Source organism: Nicotiana tomentosiformis, chromosome 2 (assembly GCF_000390325.3).
Source record: "Nicotiana tomentosiformis chromosome 2, ASM39032v3, whole genome shotgun sequence".
Lineage (NCBI taxonomy): Eukaryota > Viridiplantae > Streptophyta > Magnoliopsida > Solanales > Solanaceae > Nicotiana > Nicotiana tomentosiformis.
In genome coordinates this window covers 172171298-172193937 of record NC_090813.1, presented here as the reverse complement: position 1 = coordinate 172193937, position 22640 = coordinate 172171298, and the positions used below count along the sequence as shown (strand labels likewise).

Below are 22640 nucleotides of genomic sequence, written 5' to 3'. Positions count from 1 at the left end.
AATAGGTGGGGCCTGAGAAATCCGTGGAGGTGCACCCCTCCTAAGTTTGGGATAATCCCTCATGATTTGACGAGTGCCACCACACTCAAAACAAGCCTTCGGAGGACGTGGCTGCTGGGACTGGCTCGGGCCTGATCGACTAGACTGCCCGCTGAAAGCAACCCGTACAGGAGGTACAGTAGGCACTGGCGGTGCATAATATGGAACCTGAGGTCTGGGAGTAGCCGAAATACCACTGGAAGCTAGAAGTGCTGAATGAATAGGACGGCTCATATAACCTCTACCATGACGGGATGCAACTGGGGCACGAGTATTATTATATGTGCCAAAATCTCAGGGTCTCTTAGCTTCCCTCTCTTCCCTCTCCCGGATTTGCATACCTTCCAATCTCCTAGAAATTGACATCACCTGTTGGTATGTAATGTCCATCTCTAGATATCGGGCCATACTGTATCTGCTATTAGGGTGGAAACCCTCAATAAATCTACGAACCCGCTCTCGAACAGTAGCAACCAAGGCTGGTGCATGCCTCGCCAAATCACTAAATCAGACCGCATACTCTTACACGGTCATAGAATCCTGGCGCAGCTGCTCAAACTCTGCGCGCCATGCATCTATAAGACTCTGAGAAACATACTCCCTTAAGAACATATCTGAAAATTGAGTCCAAGTGAGTGAAGATGCCTCAGCGGGACTATCCAACTCATATGCCCGCCACCACTGGTAGGCTGCTCATCTACACTGGAATGCCGTGAAAGAAACCCCACTAGAATCCACAATACCCATAGTACGAAGGATACAATGACATTCCTCCAAAAAACCCTGAGAATCCTCTGAAGCTAAGCCGCTAAAAGTGGGAGGGTGGTACTTCTTGTACCTCTCGAGCCTGAGCTGCTCCCCCTCTGAAACTGCTGTCCTAATCTCAGGCCGAACTAGGACAACTAGCTGCACTGGTATAACCTCTGGGGTATGGTCAACTTGGGCCCATGATTCTGGAGTACGGGCAGCGGGAGTCTGTGCTCCTCCCCCGGCCTGAGATGTGGCAGGAGCAAGTGGAATCAACCCTGCCTGAGCTAGAGTGCCAAACATGATAAAAAATTGGGCAAGAGTCTCCTGAAGTGCAGGAGTAGTAACATGCGTCTCAGGTGCCTGCTCTCCAACTGGAGCTACTGGTGGCTCTGGTGCAGCAGTTCATGCAGGTGCTCTGGCTGCACCACGTGGTCTTCCTTGGCCTCTAGCTCGGCTTCTGCCCCGACCCCGGCCTCTTGCGCCTCCAACAGAGGGCACGTGTGTCTGATCTTCGGATCCAGTTGTACGTGTCCTCACCATCTGTGAGAGAATAGAAAGATAATGTTTTAGAACTTTGAAGTCAACAGTGCACACATTAAGGAATCAAAGAAGTGAATATTTTCCTAACAGTTCCATAGCCTCCCGAAGATAAGTACAGACATCTCCATACCGATACGCATGACTCTACTAAACTTGCTTGTGACTCATAACACCTATGAACCTAGAGCTCTGATACCAATTTCTCACGACCCCAAATTCCCTCCGTAGGATGTCGTGATGGCACCTAGTCTCTAAGACTAGGTAAGCCTATCAATGCGGAATAAAAATTTAAATCTGAAATAAATAAACTACAATTCAAACAATTTCAACTCCAAAACCAGGTAGAAATAAGTCACAAGCTTCTAAGAATTTGTCCTCAATGTCTCTATATATATCAAGGTCAAAAGAAAATAAGGAAGCAACACAATAATGATAGAAGGGGACTCCGGAGTCTGCGGACGCTGGCAGATATACCTCGAAGTCTCCGTGCACAGGTAACTCACTGATGTCGAGGCTGGTAAGGAGTACCTGGATATGCACAAAAGGATTAGCAGAAGCGTAGTATGAGTACACTACGGCAGTACCCAGTAAATGCCAATCCTAACATCAGTAGAGTAGTGACGAGGTCAGGTCAGACCCTACTGTAAAATAATAATTGCATGGTAAAATGCTTAAAAATATAATAAAATAAAATGACAATAGAAATGAATCAAGTAGCATATCACCATTTAATTACACAAAATAATGGCAAATAATATCTCGTGGAATCAAAAGAGAATTTCTTTCAACTTTATGAAAATCACAACAAATAATCAAAGGCAACTATGGCCATAAATCAATATCAACAAGGGCACTCACGAGGTACCGCCTCGTAGTCCCAAATAATAAATAAATTTACAATATCTTATTTTCTTATCTCACCGCGGGAGCCTTCATAATTTATTTTAAAGAAAAATATTTTTTCCGAAATAGCATCCCGCGTTTTAGCCATTCTTATCACACCGCATGACTTCTAGTAGTTCCCCCTACTAGCCACGCGTATCAAGCCACCCTTATCTCACCGCATGCGTTTCAATACCCAGACCTTATACCACCGCATGCGTATCAACCTCACAATATATCACAATTTACACCTCAAGTGCTCAATTAATTTAACTTACCAAAATACTTCAACAATAATAGTTTTCCACAATAAAGAGCTCACGGCTCATGCCAAAATAAATCATCAATAATATTTTTCCACAATAAAGAGCTCACAGCTCCATCACAATGAGTAAGAAAATCTTACAAAAGTATTCAGGAATAAATAATTCAGCAAAATAATATTTCAAAATCTTTAATACGTTGCTTCAATACCAAATTTAAAAATGTCAAATATTTCATATTAATAATATTTAATTTAAAAAAATCAACTTTAAATAATGCACAGAATAAAAGAAACCAAGTTTCAACTAAACAGATAAAACAATTAGCAGGAAAAGGTCAAGCAACTTTAAAACATTAAATCAATGATGAAGAATATATCAGAATAAAATAGTTTAATTAATGTGCAACAGTGATCTATACAATTTAAAAACATAATCTTTCATATTTAGCCCGTGTATACACTCGTCACCTCGTGTACATGACTTTTAACACATTATAATTTATCACTTCAGTACCAATCCTAGGGAAAAATTTTCCGACACAAGGTTAGACAAGTCACTTGCCTCGACATGCTCCAACTTAACCAAGTAGTATGCCTTTTCTCAATTTTTCGACTCCGATCGACTCATATCTAGTCATAATTAATTCGATACAGTCAAATAAAATTATATGAATCAATTTTATAAGAAAATATTATATTTTTCAATAAAATCCGAAATTAGTTAAAAAATCGCCCGTGGGGCCCACATCTCGAAATTCGAAGAAACTTATAAAATCCGACAACCCATTCAATTATGAGTCCAACCATACCAGTTTCACTCAAATCCAACTCTGAATCGACACAGAAATCTCAAAAATTTATTTTTATGAGATTTCTAAAATTTTCCCAAATTTCCATCTCAATACACTAATTAAATGGTGAAAATAATGATATATTCGTGTATATTGACCAAATCCGAGTTAGAATCACTTACCCCAATGTCTTTCCTTGAAAATCTATCAAATATCGCCTCTGCTCAAGCTCCAGTTTGTTAAAAATGGCGAATGAGACAAATGCCCTCTCTTATAAATCTGCCCAGGGAGCCTTGGAAACTAGTCCTCGATCGTGGCTTCAATCATAGCCCTCGAGCCTAGGCCTCGATCGTGGCTTCGATCACAGGCTCGAGCATGGGCCTTCGGTCATGGCATCGAGCCTGGTCCTTCGATCATGGCCTCGATCCTGGCATCAAGCCTGGGCCTTCGATCATGGCATCAAGCCTGAGCCTTTGATCATGGCCTCGATCATGACATCGAGCCTGAGCCTTCGATCATGGCCTCGATCATGACATCGATCCTGAGTCTTCGATCAGTGGCCTTCGAGCTTGCCTTCGATCATGGCCCTTGAGCCTTGCCTTCGATCATGGCTCTCGAGCCTGCCTTCGATTATGGATCTCGAGCCTTGCCTTCGATCCTCAGCTCGATTTCTGGGCTCCACTTCCAGCCTTCGATATTTTTTGGGCTCGACTTCTGGGCTCGATTGCTCAGCAGAAGAAATTTGCAGCAGCTTTTGCAGCAGCTATTTAAGTCCCATTTTTGATCCGTTAACCATCTGAAACTCACTCGAGGCCCTCGGGACCTCAACCAAATACACCAACAAGTCTTAAAATATTATACGAACTTATTTGAAACCTCAAATCACATCAAACAACGCTAAAATCACGAACCATGTTCCAATTCAAGCTTAATGAAACTTAGAATTTCCAACTTCTACATTCGATGTAGAAACCTATCAAATCAAGTCCGATTGACCTCAAATTTTGCACATAAGTCATAAATGACATAACGGAGCTATAAAAAATTTTGGAACTGGATTCCGACCCCGATATCAAAAAGTCAACTCCTCGGTCAAACTTCCAAACTTTAAATTTCTATTTTAGCCATTTCAAGCCTAATTCACTACGGACTTCCAAATAAAATTTCGATCATGATCCTAAGTCAAAAATCACCATACGGAGCTGTTGGAATCATCAAAATTCTATTCCGGGGTCGTTTGCACATAATTCGACATCTGGTCACTATTTGAACTTAAACTTTTAATTTTTCATCAAAATTCCATATCTCAGGCTAGGGACCTCGGAATTTGATTTCGGGCATACGCCCAAGTCCCAAATCACGATACGGACCTACCGAAACTGTCAAAATGCTGATCTGAGTCCGTTTGCTCAAAATATTAACCAAAGTCAACTCAGTTGAGTTTTAAAGCTCTAATTCACATTTTAATCCATTTTTCACATAAAAACTTTCCGAAAATTTTTTACGGACTGCGCACGCAAGTCGAGTAATGATAAATTGTGCTACTATATGTTCTTATGTTAGGAGGAAAAGTATATTTTTGTGGTAAGTAATGCTATAACATTTAGTTTACATTGAAAGGGCCTCATGGGCATTTAAACCTGTAAGGAAAATATGTTGTTAGTGCTTAAGGGTATTTGCGAGTGGAGCTTAACTCCAGGTTGGGTTGCCCTCCCCGGCACAAGCATTGTCCTGGGCCTCGAGTCCCTTGGGAACTTTGAAGTGTTAGGGGATTCAAAGGGAGTATTGACCTTGAGTAGAACTTATTTCTTAGCCCTTAATTCATTGACACATTTAGTTCTTTGGGGGTTTAATGTTTAATGACAACTAAAGGTTTTCAATGTAAATTATTTGCCAAGTAGAACCACCACATTAATATAATTTCCCACAATATTCAAATTATTTTCTTGTTCCAATTGTTTGTCTATATATATATTTCATGCATGTTTTGAATATGTTGAGTAAGTGGGATATACATCTAATGACCTTCTTTCTTTTTGGGCATGTATACATTTGGGCCTGCTGAGTTCCTAAGGAACTCAGGCCCAAACCAGCTTTGTTGTATTTTCTAAAGGATCCAGTCAGCTATAGCCACGCCTTTCAATTGCTGGGCCTACCTTATTGAGGCCCAACCATCAGAGTCAAGTCTTCTCTCCCTTATTGCTTTCATTACTATTCATTATTTCCATAGCCTAGTTTACTGCTGCATTATTTTCGCTTACTGCCTTTGTCGTTTTATCATATTTCATTTTTATGTATTTAACACTCATATATTAGATTATATGCTTTAACTTCATGTTTTAATACCAACTAAAACATAGGAAAACCTTAACTAATGTAGGACTTAAAGAGAATTAATTAGTAATTAATCTTCGCTCCACTAATCATAACTTATTCGTCTTGTACACTCACCTCTCTTAAAGATTTTTGAAGCCTAGACTCTAACAAAAAACAATAGCCCGTTTTCAAAGGAAATCAGAAAAAGAATCGTCGGTCTTTGCTAATATGGAATGCAAATTTTTTTTTGATAAAAAATGATAAGTTACTACCACCCAAATGAGTTTTCAAAGATTGCTTTTCTTCAGAACTTTTAAACCAAGGTACATTTAAAGTCACTTTCTTACAAACATCTTTTAGAATTATACAAACATCTATTCTTTAAATTAGTTACTTTCACAAATTAATAATTACAAGCCTTAAAATATGGACTACTTTCAGAACCCTTTAATCTCCTATAACTCTTCTATAAACTCATATCCCTCCGAAGTCTTACATATACACTCCCTTTAATATATAGTAAGCCATTCCTTGGTAGTAACTAATAATAGTATAAATAACTAGTTCCTAAAAACGAGTCTAGGTCCTATGGAGCTACCTCAGGTAGATTTTAAGGGATGCCTAACACCTTCCCCTTAGAAGAACAAGAACCCTTACCCATAATCTCACCGGTTTGCAGACCTATAAGGAATATGACTTAGTAACTAAATAGGTACTCTAGTATACCTTTAAATATTAGGTGGCGACTCTATTTCATCAGCAACAGAGAAACCGCAAGTTGAATCCTATCTTGACTAGTGCACAATAGGGTGCAACAGGTGCGATTTGTCATTTTGATGTTGTTATGGGTAATTTGAGGCCTCGAGTAGGTCCGTATTATGTTTTGTAACTTGTTTGTAAGTTCGGACGGGGTCACGAGAGGCTCGGGTGAGTTTCAGATATATTTTGAATCATTTTGTCTCATATTCCATTACTGAAGAAGGGCTGGTTCTGGTGTGTCCGCATCTGCAAAGGGCTGGTTGCAGATGAGAGACCGCAGATGCGGAAACTTTGGTCACAAAAGCAAAGGTGGCTTCTTGTCGAGAAATCACAGGTGCGGGGATCTAGACCACATCTACGAAGGCACAGAAGCAGAGAGTTGGGGCGCAGAAGCGAGAATTTTTGCAAGCACAGATTGAGGCTCGCATCTGTGATGTCGTAGAAGCAAAAATATTTATGCAGGTGAGAGGGGTTGGATTTCAGTGATTTTTCCACAAAAGCGGAGTTTTGTCGCAAAAATGACATTGCAGAAGCGACCTTTTGTTTGCAGATGCGAAAAGGTCTGGACAGAACAATATAAATTCGAGGGTTTGTGCATTTTATCATATTGTGAGCTGGGGGCTTCGGATTTGGGCAACTTTGGAGGCGATTTTCACCACATGGATTGGGGTAAGTATTTTTGACTCGGTTTTGATTTTATTTCACGATTCCATCTTCAATTTTCGATATTTAATTGGTGATTTCGAAAGAGAAATTAGGGGTTTTGTCTAAACTTTCCTAAAGTGAGTTTTTGAGTTTTGAACATCGATTTGGAGTTGGATTTGAGTAAAATTAGTGTGGTTGGACTCGTAATTGAATGGATTGTCAGAATTTGTGAGTTTTGTCGGGTTCTAAGGTGCGATCCAAGGTTTTACGTTTTGGTTGACTTTGAGTAATTGATTAAAGATTCAGTTTTTATCGTTTGGGTTTGTCTGCTATGGCATTATTTGATGTTTTTGAGTTTCTTTTGTCTAGTTTCGAGCCGTTCGAAGATTGATACATGCGGGATGGCATTTCTAAAGTGTTGTTTGGCTTGCTCGGTATTTGTTTTGGCTTGTTGAGGTAAGTATCTTATCTAAACTTGGTTGAAGCACTAGTTACCTGAGTTATTTGTAATATCTATGTGCTATGGGTAGTGGTTGGGTATGTGCGAGCACCGGGGTATATATCCATGCCCGGGGTAGTGGTTGGGCTAAGATATGCCTTGAATTGACTGTTAAGCTTAAAGCTGTGATGTTTCTCATATTTGGAGCCCTGTTGTGAATTATTTGACCCATGTTTGTTGTTATATAGAGGCTAATTTCCCGAATGAATTTGATATTTGCTATTTTCGTGAGGAAATTACCTATTTGAGCTAGGATAGCACACTTTGCACATGCATACATTTTAGCATGTCACTTATACCTGTCCAGGAGCATGAAATCTGATATTCGTTGATCATATAAATGTATTATTGTATATTTGCTTCTATATGATACGATTTGGACTGGATGCATGTGACCATGCTGGGCGGATTGTGTTGTTATGCATGCGAGCATGCCTGGCAGATTGTATTATTATGCATGTGACCACGCTAGGAGGATTGTGTTGTTATGCATGTGACCATACCGGGAGGATTATGACATTGTGTATGTGACCATGCTGGCGGATTATGATTATTAGCACGCGAGTTATCCGTGTGGATCTAGATATTGATATTATAGCACGTGAGTTGTCCGTACAACACATAAGTTTTCCATGCGGTTTATATTATTAGCACGTGAGTTATCCATGTAGCATGTGGATACGGATCCATTCCCTTAGGGTCACCCTCTCATGTTTCTCTCTTAATGATGTACATGCGTATTGTGAGAAATTGACAGGTTTTTGGTTTATGTGAGCTCTGGGAGAACGGGTTATTGTTATCTGGATCAGGTTGCGCGTCGTAATGCACTGATATTTGGTTATTGCATTTCATCTTTATTTGCAATTTCCTTGACCTCCTACTTGAAATACTTGCATACCTTCTTTATATACTAGATTGTTGACTGAGTAGAACACTTTAAAACAAAGTATTATGAGCACCAAGGTGGTGTTTACCTGTGATATCCTGATTTAATCATATATCTGTTTTATATCTGTTGATTTTATTTACTATATAGGGGTAACGAGTATCATTTATAATTCTTACTTCTAATACCTCGCCGAGGTTAGTTACGATACTTATTGAGTACATGGGGTCGGTTGTACTCATACTACAGTTTTGCACCTTGCATGCAAATCTTGGAGCTGATATTGTTGTGCGTGATGGGAGCTGGCCTTGAAGATGTGCCTGCTTCCGGACATAGATACCACTTGTTCTTGGTAGTTATAGATTAGGTTTCTGTTTATGTATATTTCAAACAGACATTGGATTATTTCCCTATCCGTTTTGTAAATCTAAGTCTTAGTGGCTCATGACTTGTACTACCAGTCCTTGGGGAGTTGGGTAAAGATTTAGTTAATTCATTTTTTGTCTCTTATTATTCTTATTTGAGTTATGTTGACCGTACTTGGCCTACCTAGCGGGTTGGGTTAGGTTCCATCACGACTAGATGGATTTCAGGTCGTGACAAGTTAGTAGCAGAGCTCTAGGTTCATAGGTTCTACGAGTCATGAGCAAATGTCTAGTAGAGTCTTGTGGATCGTTATGATGACGTCTATACCTATCTTTGAAAGGCTACTGGGCATCTAGGATAAACTTCCCATCTTTCTTTCTTTATTGTGCGACATTGATTCAACTTGAAGTGTATCTCTTTGAATTCCTCTCCACTCACTCGTATATTTTATGGGCACTCGGTATTAGTTGTGCATAAATGGTTTGTGATTCCATAGATGAGGTGCGAGATGCATTTTCTATGTTCTGATAATGGGCCACTCTAGAGGACTTGAGGTCGGGTTTTGACTTCAACTTGGGCTCAGAGGTTTCAGTTGTGTGAGCATGTACTTTTAGAATTATATGTTTGGTAGTGTCCCTAGGAGTGGGATTTATGGCTCGTTGAGTGGTTGGATATCTAAGTGAGAAATATTATGTGACTGCGGGATGTGTCCTGGTGGCTTGGATGTGACGAGAAGAGTTTGCTTGGGATGTGGACAGGACTATTGAGTGCTTGATTTCTAACTTGATGTGTTGTACAGTCTCGAGGCATGAGCGTGTTGAGGATCTTTCATGTTGTTCATTTATGAGATGAAGTAGATTCTTATGTTTTGTTGACTAGCTTACACTTGGGAAGATTTAGTTAATGAATAGTAGTTGTGACTATGGTAGTGCGTAAAGAGATGCTAGTTTGAGGCTAAGTGGGTGGGTTATCTCCTGCGGGATGTTCTGAGGTTGTGTGATCCCTATGATGTTTATGTGGAGAGTTTTCCCTTAGCGGTGGAGTACATGTGTTACAGTTTGAGTTTGGATCGCTTGAGGAAGTTGGCTTGACTATCACAAGAAGGAATGTGAGCTCAGCTGTTGATTTGAAGTATTACTATGATTAGTGCTACGTGGGTTCATGAAGGATTTTGTTGAATTACAGTGCAGGATTATGGTATTAATGGGATAATGGTATTGTGGGTTATAAAATATTAGTTCATAGGGATTGAACCAAGTGGGGGAGTTTACTATCGATGATTGGATTGCATGGTTGCATGTTACATTAGTTTTGTAATGAGGTATGTTTGCGGATCGGTTATGACTCGAGGAGTTTGATTTTGAGGATGACTCGGGTGCGGAAATTTCTAGGTGCATGATGTATTATACTCTGCGGATATATGAAAATCTTGGAATATTTTGGGTTTGTTATTCGTGGTAGAGGTAGTGCGCATGGAGTAGTGATTCACTCGGTGGCTTAGAGATGTGGATTACTTCTTTAGGTGTTTGGGTTCTAATGGAGCATAGGTCGGTCGGCTCGTTTTGGCAGTGCATTTGAGATTTGAATAGGGTGGATGAATCCTGAGAAGGTTCCACTGGGTTCAAGATTCATATGTTTCATTTGAGGAATTTTCGAATTAGTAAATGGAAAAGATCTAAGATTTGCATTGGAGGGTGTCGGTACTCGCACTATTTCTATATTATTATGGATCCTATGTTCCAATGTCTGAGAGGTTAAGGAAAACAACTTCAGATTCATATAAGGTCTGTTTAGAGTGGGTATGTTGGTTGCGGTACTTTCTGGGTGCTTAAGAGGGAATACAACGGCCTATGGGCTTTAAGGCGATGTGGTTTCATGCTAGGGTCTCTTATGGTGAGCGTTGAGTTAATGTTTGTAGTGTATTGGCAAGGAGAAGTGTAACATAAAGGTAATTTGGAAAGAACTCGGAGAAATAAGAGCAACTTGGTAGTAAGTTAGATCAATTTGTTAATGGTATGATCAGTCCCATTGGTTCTTATGACGCGGTGAGGCTTTACCAGTGTTTTGTGACAATACTCTTGAGTTTGATGACATGCGTGATTTGGTTTAGTGGGAGACTCAATTCTGACGGCTTGGTTTTGTGCAAATGGGTTTCGTAGAGTTCTCGATGATTTCTATCATGTCTTGAGATGGATATTTTCTACAAGCATAGGGAGTTTGTTGTGCATTGTGATTTTCTCTTGGATGGGATCAAGTGGAGGGGTTTTGGCTGAGAGAGTGTGTATTCTGCTTGTGACTTAAAGTTGATAATGGGATTCTCGTATTTTCATATGATGGCATGATAGATGTGGTGCGACGTGTGGAATTGAGAATTTTATGTACAAGGCTGCAATTTAGTTTTGAAGGGGAGGTCATGAGTTCCAACCAGTATGGACAGTTTCTGATGTTTAAAAGAATGCTAGCACTATCTGGTATCACCTGAGAAGAGTGCCCATTTCAGAAGGCGCCTTGTGTTTTGACTTACAGATGCTTTATTGGTATTGCGGTACTCGCCTGGTTGATCGACTGCTGATGTTCATATTTTGCTATGTGGAACAGAAGAATAATAGGAGTATTTCTCATGAGATGATTGTGTATGAGGGAGGTGTTAGTCACTCGAGTGATAGAGTTAGGATCGTATAGGGTGTTTTTGTATTCTTGTGGTTTGGAGACCGGTAGTCTCAAAGGTGGACTATTTATTGGTTGCGGATGGTAAAGGTATGCTAAGAGTTTAACTACTGGCAGTATGCATTATGGTTAAGTTACTGTGGACATTTGGAGGGTCATTTATCTATCTGTGGATGACCAAAATTGATTTGGGGCCCCATTGGTAAGCCTAATAAAAGTGTGTACTCTACACTAGGTCGGATTAGTTGACTCAGCACTGCTATTATTGAGGGATGTGTCATCTAGCTAGAGTTGAGATTGTTCGTGTTCTAATATGTTCTCTATGTCACTCTTCTATGCTACGATGGGTTGTGGTCTGCTGGTTATTTGCCTTTCTATTTAGGCCTTATGGCGAAATTAGAGATGGTTTTTGAGTGACTGAATGGTCGATTGCGCCTTGGTTATGGCCTTTCCTTTTTGTGGTATATTGTGCTACTCAATTCACCATGGTTATGGTCACACACTTCATGTATTTGTTGTTGATTCGCGTATGGTTGTTGATTTTGAGCATTATGGCATGAGGTATTTCATGTGGACCGGTGTTTGGATGGGGTCGCGCATCGTAGCGGAGTTATGTTATGACATGATCCTTTGGGTAGATTTTGTGCGTCTTGGTTCTCCTTTGTGTGATGGGTTTATAGCATTGCGCTCGTGGTTGTACTTGTTGAGCTGACAAGGCGGTTTCTCATTTGAGTCATTTTTCCATTTCTGGGTACATTTGAGTTTTTGCTTATTGATGCACGGATTGCACGGTTTGTGGCTTTAGGTTGTATTGGTGTAGCATGTCAGTAGAGCAGCTTATATTTGATGAGATGAGGTCATTGGACCTAGAATAGGTGCTATCAGATTTGATTACTGTATGTTTGGAAGGATAATGTCGCTAATCAACTTAGAATTTGGCTATAGTTCTTGTCGGGCGAGAGAGATCCATGGTTGTCGATCTGACGAGTGGTTATGAGTTTCTGCATTCTTCTTTCATCATTGGTAGTGTACGAAGGTTTAGAATAAGGTTTTATTTGATATGAGATTTGGGTTATCGGTACCGAAAATGGACAACTATTGTGATTGGAAGTTACTGCTATGGGTATACGGGTTATGCGGTATATTATGTGACTACGTTTTGGGTTATGGTTATGGCTTGATACATCTTATTCAGACTTATACAGTGTGTAGATGCGAGAATTGGGACTTGTAATGGATTGCATATGTTGGAAATTAGGTTACAAGGTTTATGGGATAAGGTTGAAGGAAGAATTTTTAGTTATGTTATGTTGACGGGCTTATATGGATTGGGGTGACATGGGATCACCTCCGGGTATGTGCATGGTGAGTTTATACAGTGATTTGATGGCTTTGGAACGATTCTTTGCACGTTCGAGGACGAACACATGTTTTAGTGGGGGAGAATATAACGACCCGACCGGTTATTTTGAGCATTTGCATTACATTCAGCTGTTTGAAGTCTTGGGTAGCTTCATAGGATGTATTATGACTTGTGTGAATCATCAGTTTTGGTTTTTAGGTGATTCAGGATTGATTTAGAAGAATCATACTCATTTTAGAAGCTTTTATATTAGAAGAGTTGATCAAGTTTGACTTTTGTATATTTGACCCTGGATCGGAGTTTTGATAATTTAGTTAGATCCGTATGGTGATGTTGGACTTGAGCGTATGTCCAAATTTGCATTTGGGTGTCTCTAAAGGTTTCGGCACTAGTTGGCGAAAGTTGGCAATTTGAAGTTTTGAAAATTTCATAAGTTTGATCGGGAGCTGACTTTGACGATATCGAGTTTGGATTGTTGATCCAAGAGCTGAAATAGTTTTTTAATGTCATTTGGAACGTGTGTGCAAAATTTGAGGTCATTCCGAGTTGATTTGATCTGGTTCAGCACGAGTTTTGGAAGTTAGAAGTTCAAAAGTTCTTCAATTTGATTTGAGGTGCAATTTATCATTTCGATGTTGTTATGTGTAATTTGAGGCCTCGAGTAGGTTTGTGTTATGTTTTGGAACTTGATGGTATGTTCGGACGGGGTTCCGAGAGGCTCGGGTGAGTTTCAGACATGTTTTAGATCATTTTGTCTCACGTCGTATTGCTGAAGAAGGATTGGTTCTAGTTTGTCCGCATCTACGGAGGGCTGGTCGCAGATGCGATCCTGCAGATGCAGAAACTTTGGTAAGCGAGGGTGGTTTGTTGTCGAGAAATCGTAGGTGCGGGGATCTGGGATGCATGTTGCACCCCGCAATATTATGTCGATGTTACACCCCACAGTATTACGTTGATGTTACACCCCGCAATATTACATCGATGTTACACCCCGTAGTAAAATGAGGATTGGTTATAATGTTAATATAACATACGCTAGCATGTAAATATGCATAATACACATCATTAGCATAATATAGGTCCTATAGTTAGTAGAGAAATATTGAGGTGCTTATGTGTATATATGTATTCCTTGTAAAATATTTATTGCCAAGTAAAGACAAACATTGCCTCTTCCACCGTACAAGGAACTTTAGCTATTACAAATTGATATATATCAAGTCTTAAAAGGGAAGGAAGTCATTTTAGGAGCTGCTATAAGTATACAATTCCTATAAGCACCATCTCAATCAATTAGAAACTCTTCACAATTGCACCATACCGACAGCTCTCTTTAAGGAAACTATTTTGCAATTTTCCTCTTGGTTTGGAGGTTTTGTTTGTAAAGGTGTTGGGAAGGCTTATCTCCAGTTCATCCTATCCTTTTTCTTCAAAATAATTAAGGTAAGAATTCAACAATCCTTCTAGATAAGTTCATCTTCAACTTGGAGAAATCCACTTTAAATTCTTAGTGATGTAGAAATAAAGGTTCTTGTAGTGTATTTGAGGAGGATTTGGTTGTGTTGAAGGGAGGCTTGAAATATAGTTATAAATATGTATATGCGTTGTTATCCTTCATGTTCAAGGTGATATCATACTGTTCTCCATGTATTTGAGGTCATTTGGATCATAGTTTGGTTATTGATGAAGTATTGTAGTTGTTGAATGGTTTTGAGTGGTTTCTTAAGGTATCCTATGGCTGAAAATTATGAAGTATAGTTGTTTGTGATGGTGGTTGTATTATGAGTAGCGAAGAAGAGCTAGTAGTGTTGAATTTCCATTGTAGGATGATATGAAGCTTAGGCACCCTAAGTGTTCAATAAAATGTCATAGTGAATGCAATTTTTGGTTTATTGATTTGATTGTAATACAAACCATTTATACAATGTAGATTATCATTCGTAGAGCGTACTGGAACTCGTGAGCTATTGCTATCCAAGCAACAAAGGTATGTTAAGGCTATCCCTTCTTTTCTTTTGGCATGGTCCATATGATACAAACGAAACGAGCAAATACACAACTTTCATAAATGCCTCTATTAATAGAAGTACTAGGGGTGCCTATGTTCTTGATTCCCCATGTGTCCAATTATTATATTGTCTGTTCATGGGTCTCAAAAAAATACGTAAGTTGATAAAGTTTATCCGTAGTTATATTGATCTTATGACATTCTGAGAGATCTTATTGACATACTTCATTATGCATTGCATTCATTTATACATGTTCATTGACCCATGACCAGATGGCATTATATATGCGTATACTATATGTATATGGGGTATGGGGAAAGGTTACGGCATTATATACGCAGCACCACCTGATCAGTTGGTATACGTTGATGATTTCGCCCACAGAGGCCGAGATGATATGATGGGATGCCCTCAGAGGCTTGATGATGTTATGTACGCATATATCTATGCATGATATGACATTTATACACACATGCATGACATTGTAAATGTTTCAGGATTCACAGAGCTATTTAGACTTACAGGTAGAGTCCTTTACTCCATGTTTCTTTTATGTCTTTTATGTACTGATTTTCATGCTTACATACTCGGTACATTATTCGTACTGATTCCCCTATTGCCTGGGGCCTATGTTTCATGCCCGCAGGTGCAGGTAGAGAGGCTGACGGTCCCCCTTCTTAGGATCCTTGCTGAGCGAGAGTTGGTATGCTCCATTTGATCTGAAGCTGCTATTGGGTTTTGGTACGATATTTTTGTATACATATATGGGTATGACGGGGACCAGTCCCGTCCTTTATACAGTTGTACACTCTATTAGAGGTCCGTAGACAGTCATGTATAGTTGGATAGTATCCTTGTCGGCTCGCCCTACCCTATTCCGTATATATATGTATATATGTCTTTTGGGCGTGTTTTCTCGCATATGTTGTTCACATGATTCAGTAGTTTATTGCCAAACGTTATGCATGACCTATAATTATATCTTAGATATATTCTTAGGGTTGTTCGACAAGTAGGACTCGGGCACTCGTCATGGCCCATCAGTTTGGGTCGTGACAAAAGTGGTATCAGAGCAGTTTTGTCCTAGGGTTGTCTACAGATCGTGTCTAGTAGAGTCTTGTTTATGAGTGTGTTGTGCACCACATTTATAAACAGGAGGCTACAGGACATATAGGATGTTATCCTCCCTTCTTATCTTAGATCGTGCGATATAGGGATTCATTTTCCTAATGATATGTTATGTTTACAGTGATGCCTAAGAAGGCTACAACCGCACAGAAGGGATTCAAGTCCGTGGCTGATGAGACTACTAGTCGAGCGCCACGAGTTACCACGAGTTCCGAGGAGCACTATCTGCAGCTCCCCCCTGTACACCTAGCTCCTCAGCCAAATACACCGGGTCATAAAATGTGAGATGATATTCAGCTATTGACCCGATTAGTAGCCGCACAGGCTCGACACTAGGAGGTAGGTATTGGTCATACATACAGGGCCATCAGTGCGAGGGTTCGTGATTTCATTAATTTGGACCCTCCGTGTCACGACCCCAATTTCTCTCCATAGGATGTTGATGGCACCTAGTCTCTAAGACTAGGTAAGCCTAACATTCATACAGAAATAATTGAAATAATGATTAAAGTCTCAAAAACTCAACAATTAATATTAAGGAAACTCCACAACTCAACATAAACAACTCCCCAAAATCGGGTGGATACAAGTCACAAGCTCTATGATATAGTAATGAACATACTTATACATACATACATACATATATATATATATATATATATATATATATATATATATATATATATATATATATATATATATATATATATATATATATATAAAAGAAAAAAAATAAACTAGATAGAGGGTGACTCTGAGGCCTGCGGACACCGGCAGATATACCTTGAAGTCTCCGAAACTTGGCTCTCCTCAGTGGTGCCTGGACTGGTAAGAGGTACCTGGATCTGCACAAAAACATGTGCAGAAGCGTAGCATGAGTACACCACAACAGTACCCAGTAAGTGCCAAGTCTAACCTTGGTAGAGTAGTGACGAGGTCAGGTCAAGGCCCTACTGGAATAAATAAGAAACCGGACAGGTATAAAGCAGTGAAATAATGATATCAATAGGAATGAGACAATAAAGAAATACACAGAAATTAGCTACATTGAACTAAGGCAAATAATGCATCACAGAAGAAAAACATGGAGTGTTATGCCAAGGAAACAAAGCAACCAAAAATGCAAGTGAAGTAATGGAAAAGTATCAACAAGAGTCACTACCGAAGTACCTACTCGTAGTCTCAAATCACAAAACAATTCACAATCTTTCCTTATATCACTGCGGGAGCCTTGCATTTAGTTTTGAAAATCATTTTTCCTGAAATAACTTCATGCATTTTAGCCCACCTTATCACACCGCGTGGCTTCTAGTAGTTCCCCTACTAGCAACGCGTATCAAGCCCGCCTTATCTCACTGCATGCGTTTCAACCCCAAAACCTTATACCACCACATGCATATCAATATCACAACGTATCACAAATCGCATCTCAAGTGCCCAATATCACAACTTGCCAAAGAAATCAACAATAACGATGTTTTCACAATAACTAGCCCATGGCTCAACCACAATATGCACAAGAGTATCAACAATAACAATAGAAGATGAATAACTCAACAAGAATAGTATTTCACAACTTTACCATTTCGCCTCAATGTGAATCACGACCTTCATAACTCAATTCCAAATTTTCAACAACGAGATATCCAAAGAATAACCACTTCAAGTAAAGAACCCAACAGTTAAATAATGAATACGGAATAGTGGAAACAAATACTTCAACTAAACATGTAAAGAAAATTTAACAGGTAAGGAATAAGACAAGTAGAGCATGTGAAGATAGACTAATGTTGATGAATATAATATGTTAAGGTAACTTAATTAAGGCATGAAAGGAATTTGTATAGCTAAAATCGGTCAATTTCAACATTTAGCCCACGTACACACTCGTCATCTTGCGTACACGGGTTTCACACATCACAATTATCACAAAACAATACCAATCCTAATGGGTAATTCCCCCACACAATGTTAGGCAAGACACTTACCTCAAAACACACTAACTCAATCCACTAGTAGGCCTTTTCATCCATTATCCAACTCCGAATGGCTTGAATCTAGCCAATACAACTTCATACCATAAATATAAATTATAGGAAACTATTTCAAACAATAAAATTACGATCTTTGCAAATAAATAAAAAGTCAACATAAAAAGTCAAGCCGGGCCTGCATCTCGGAACCCAACCAAAATTACAAAATCCGAACACCCATTCGATAATGAGTCCAACCATACAAGAATTTTTCAAATCCAACCTCAAATCGCTTTTCAAAACCCCATATTTTAGTCTAGGAAGTTTTCACAATTTTTTTTCCCAAATTTCCAACTCAAATCACTAATTAGATTTTGAAAATAATAATTTAGTCTTGAAAAACTCTCTAAAAATTGCCACAAACCGAGCTCTCTAGGTCCAAAAATAGATTATGAAACTCAAACCCTCGAAGACCCCTTTTCTGCCCAACGATCCTCGCTTCTACGGGCCTGGGGTCGCACCTACGGAAAATACATCGCAGCTGTGGTTCCAACTTAACCTTAGAGGTTCCGCTTTGGGGGACAATAGCTCGCACCTGCGATCCCTCTTCTGCGGAGAAACGATCGCATCTGCGGTCATACCCAAGGCTGCCCCCCAAATTCCGCTTCTGCGAAGGCTGTGTCTGCTCCTGCGGAGGCGTACCCGCGCCCAGGTGTTCGAACCTGTGAGCCCAGACTTGGCTGCCTTATTTCGCTCATGCGCTTCACCACTCGCATTTATGTGTCCGCACCTGCGGCAAAATCCCTCTGCAGGTGCAATGACACCAGAAGGCTGGAAACTTCAGTAATGAGACTAAGTCCAATTTTGTTCCGGATTCAATCCGCATCACATCCGGGTCCCCGGGACCCCATCCGAATATACCAACAAGTTTCAAAACACATAACAGACCTACTCGAGGCCAAAAATCACATCAAACAACATCGATTCTATGAATCGCAACCCAATTCAATCCTATTGAAACTATGAACTTCAGAATTCCAAAACTAATGTCGATTCATACCAAAACAACTCTAATTGACTTCAAACGTTGCACAAGTTATAAATGACATGACGGACTTATTCCAACTTCCACAATCAGAATCCGACCCCGATATCACTAAAGTCAACTCCCGATCAAACTTTCCAATCTTCCAAATCTTAAATTTTCTAACTTTCGCCAATTCACACCGAAGTGACCTATGGACCTCCAAATTCACATCCGAACACGCTCCTAAGTTCACAATCACCATATGGAGCTATTGGGACCGTCAAAACTCCATTCCGGAGTCGTCTACATAAAATTAAACTACGATCAACTCTTTTAATTTAAAGCTCCAACTTAGGGACTATATCTCCCATTCCACTCCGAAACTCGCCGGAAACCAAAACCAAACACCCCCGGCATGTCACATAATCAAAAATTAACATAGAGGTGGCAATAAATAGGGGATCAGGGCTAAAATACTTAAAATGACCGGCTGATTCGTTACATCCTCCCCATCTTAAAACAAATGTTCATCCTTGAATGAGTATAGAGACATACCTGAAGTGGTGAAAAGATGAGGATAATAGCTACGCATATCATGATTGGTCTCCCAAGTCGCCTCCTTGACTAGTTGACCCCTCCATTGAACCTTCACTGAATCAATGTTCTTCGAACTCAACTTTCGGACCTGCCTGTCCAAAATGGCCACTGACTCCTCAACATAAGACAAATCCTTGTCCAACTGGACTGAGCTGAGATCCAACACATGAGGCGGATCATTGTGATACTTCTGGAGCATAGAAACATGGAATACTGGATGAACTACAACTATACTAGGTGGAAGTGCAAGCTTGTAGGCCACCTCTCCAATCATCTCAAGAATCTTAAAAGGTCTGATGTACCTAGGGCTCAACTTGCCCTTCTTCCCGAACCTCATAACACCCTTGATGGGAGAAACCGGGAGCAAGACCTGCTCCCCAGCCATGAATGCAACGTCGTGAACCTTCCGATCTGTATAACTCTTTTGTCTAGATTGGGATATGCGAAGTTGATCTAGAATCAATTTAACCTTTTCCAAAACATCCTGAACCAAGTCTGTATCCAATAACCTAGCCCTACCCAGCTCAAACCAACCCACCGGATTCCGACACTGCCTCCCATAGAAGGCCTCATACATAGCCATTTGAATTCAGCTAGTAGCTGTTATTGTACACAAACTCCGCAAGCAGCAAGAACTGATCCCAAGAACCCCCAAACTCCATCACATATGCAAGAAGGATATCCTCCAATATCTAAATAGTGCGCTCGGACTATCCGTCCGTCTGAGGGTGTAATGTTGTACTCAAATTAACCCGTGTGCCCAACTCATGTTGTACGGCCTTCCAGAACTGCGATGTAAACTGTGTACCCCGGTCAGAGATGATGGATACTGGTATGCCATGAAGTCTGAAAATCTCGCGAATATAAACCCGAGCCAGCTGCTCTGAAGAATAAGTAGTCACCACTGGAATGAAATGAGCTGACTTGGTCAAACTATCCACAATCAAACTGTAAAACCCCGAAAAATTTTGAACTACTTAAGCGCTATTAAGAAAGTCGATGTGCGCTAATTATATTATTTTGTGTGAAGACGAGGACAATTAATAGGGTGGATATCAATTTGATATGATAATAAGTGTACGAGGCATATTATAAGTGATGTGGGGTCTAAGAAGAGCCCTAAGTCCAAGTCAAGTTGGAAATTTCATGATAGGCTAAAAGATCCAAATGAGTACGCACAAGACCAAATTTTGGACGATCATATATACATGTATATAAGGATTTATGTGATTGATGACCTATAAAATTAAATATCTTTGAGTCTAGTTTCTAACACTTCAAACCGTTCGTCATTTGGATATTTCTACAAGAGGTTATGGTCAAATTACCAATGATAGATCACCTAGTTAATTTGGTGGACAGCGAAGCGAAGTCGCTTCGCCAGATCAGACGCGGATCCTGTCTTCCCTTGCATGAAGTGGGCAGCGAAGATAGGCACACTTCGCTAGAGTAGACTCACCCCAGCTCCAGCTCTTTGTAATCCAATTCGGGGTTCATTTCCCCCCATTTTCAGTTGGACGAAATTTGGAGCTCTTCTCCACTCTCTCAAGACCACCAACTCCTCTCATCTTCAAGGTAAGCAATCCCCATTATCTTGGTGTGAAATTCCATCATTTATACACTTGTATTGATGAGATCTACACACAAAATATATAGATCTTCAAGAAATTTCTTCAAGAACTCAAAGGAGGGTTTTGCAAGATTTCTTCCAAAATGTAATCCTACACCCTTAGACTTATATGTATGGATATATTATGAGAATATGAGTATAAATTAAGTATAGGAACTCATGGTATGGTGATTGGAAGCCATAAGTTCCCAATTTAAACACATAACCATTGTAGAGATTGAAATGTTATTATTTGATGGAAATTTGTTGGTTGGGTGTGGATGGATGGTCATGTATGTGATGTTGGAAGTTATGAATTATTTAAGAATGATGGTGGGAAAAATTATTGGTAAATGGTAGTAGTTGGATGAGCTAATGCTAAGGTTAAGAGGTGTAGATATTCATGCCCACTAGGTGTTTGATAAAATGTCTAAATGGCCTAAATTATGGAATTTGTTACTAATATTGGTCCCCATTGGATGATGTTATTATAGATTGAAGTTGATAAAAATTCCGGAATATTTTAGAGTTTGAGGAAGTTCAATTGAGGTATGTTGGCTAAACTACTCTCTTAGAATTGATTCAATGATGTTCTCATAAGTTTCAAGTATGGTTGTCTCAAGTTCCTTATTCTACGTTCCGAATGTTCCTAACACATTATGATATCCTTTGGGAATGTGTTCAAGAATGATATGTCTATTAAAATGCTATATCTTTGAATTGTGTTTCAATTGAAGGTTATGATTCCAAATTGTGTGAGAAAACTCAATATGCTTAAGACTCTTAATTGCTCATATGTGTACCTAGAGCCTTGATTGAAAATGTCTTACTGTTGATAACCTATAAAGATGTGAAAGAAGTATGAAATGCGATGATTGATATAAGTGAAAGTTATACTTGTGGCCAATGGTGCCAATGGAATTAAAAGATGCGAAAGAAGTATGAAATGCGATGATTGATATAAGTGAAAGTTATACTTGTGGCCAATGGAGCCAATGAAATGAAATGATGTGAGAAAGGTTATGAAATGAGCCTTGATTCAACTATTCCGAATTGACTCCGAAAATAGAATTGCCTAAAAGCCTATAAACTCAAGTCATGCTCATATGTGGCTATTTTAACAGACATTATGATTTGTGAGTATTTTCAATGTGTTTTGCGTTCTTACATATTCGTGAGTGGAAATTGTGTATTGCCCTTTGTGGGGAAAATGTGTCAAGAATAAATGGTGTGTTATTTGCTGATGATTTTAACTTGCGCATCAATTGCCAATCATTTTACTCCATTTCTCGGAAACAAATCTATTGCGCTTAAATTGTTCATTTCTAATGAACTTAAAGTTGTGATTTCCGGAATATTATATGTATGTTGATATTTATGATGATGATACATGAGGGGGAAGAAATGAAAGTGTGGAATATCAAATATGGCCATCGTGCCTTGAATAAAGAATCTTGTGAATGGCCAAAAGAGCCAAGGAAATATTGTTGTTGTTATTGAATGAAACTACTAGTGGAGATTTATACAAT

General features: G+C 39.5%; 1 protein-coding gene across 1 annotated transcript in view; it reads right to left on the bottom strand.

Moving 5' to 3' along the window:
* Window positions 1-20085, bottom strand: part of LOC138906089 (uncharacterized) — a 62299-nt gene extending 42214 nt beyond the window's left edge. Inside the window, exon 1 of the mRNA XM_070194611.1 lies at window positions 19552-20085. Within this exon, the coding sequence (XP_070050712.1) occupies window positions 19552-20085 (534 nt within the window). The remainder of the gene's footprint in view (window positions 1-19551) is intronic.
* Between the last annotated feature and the right edge of the window lie 2555 nt (window positions 20086-22640).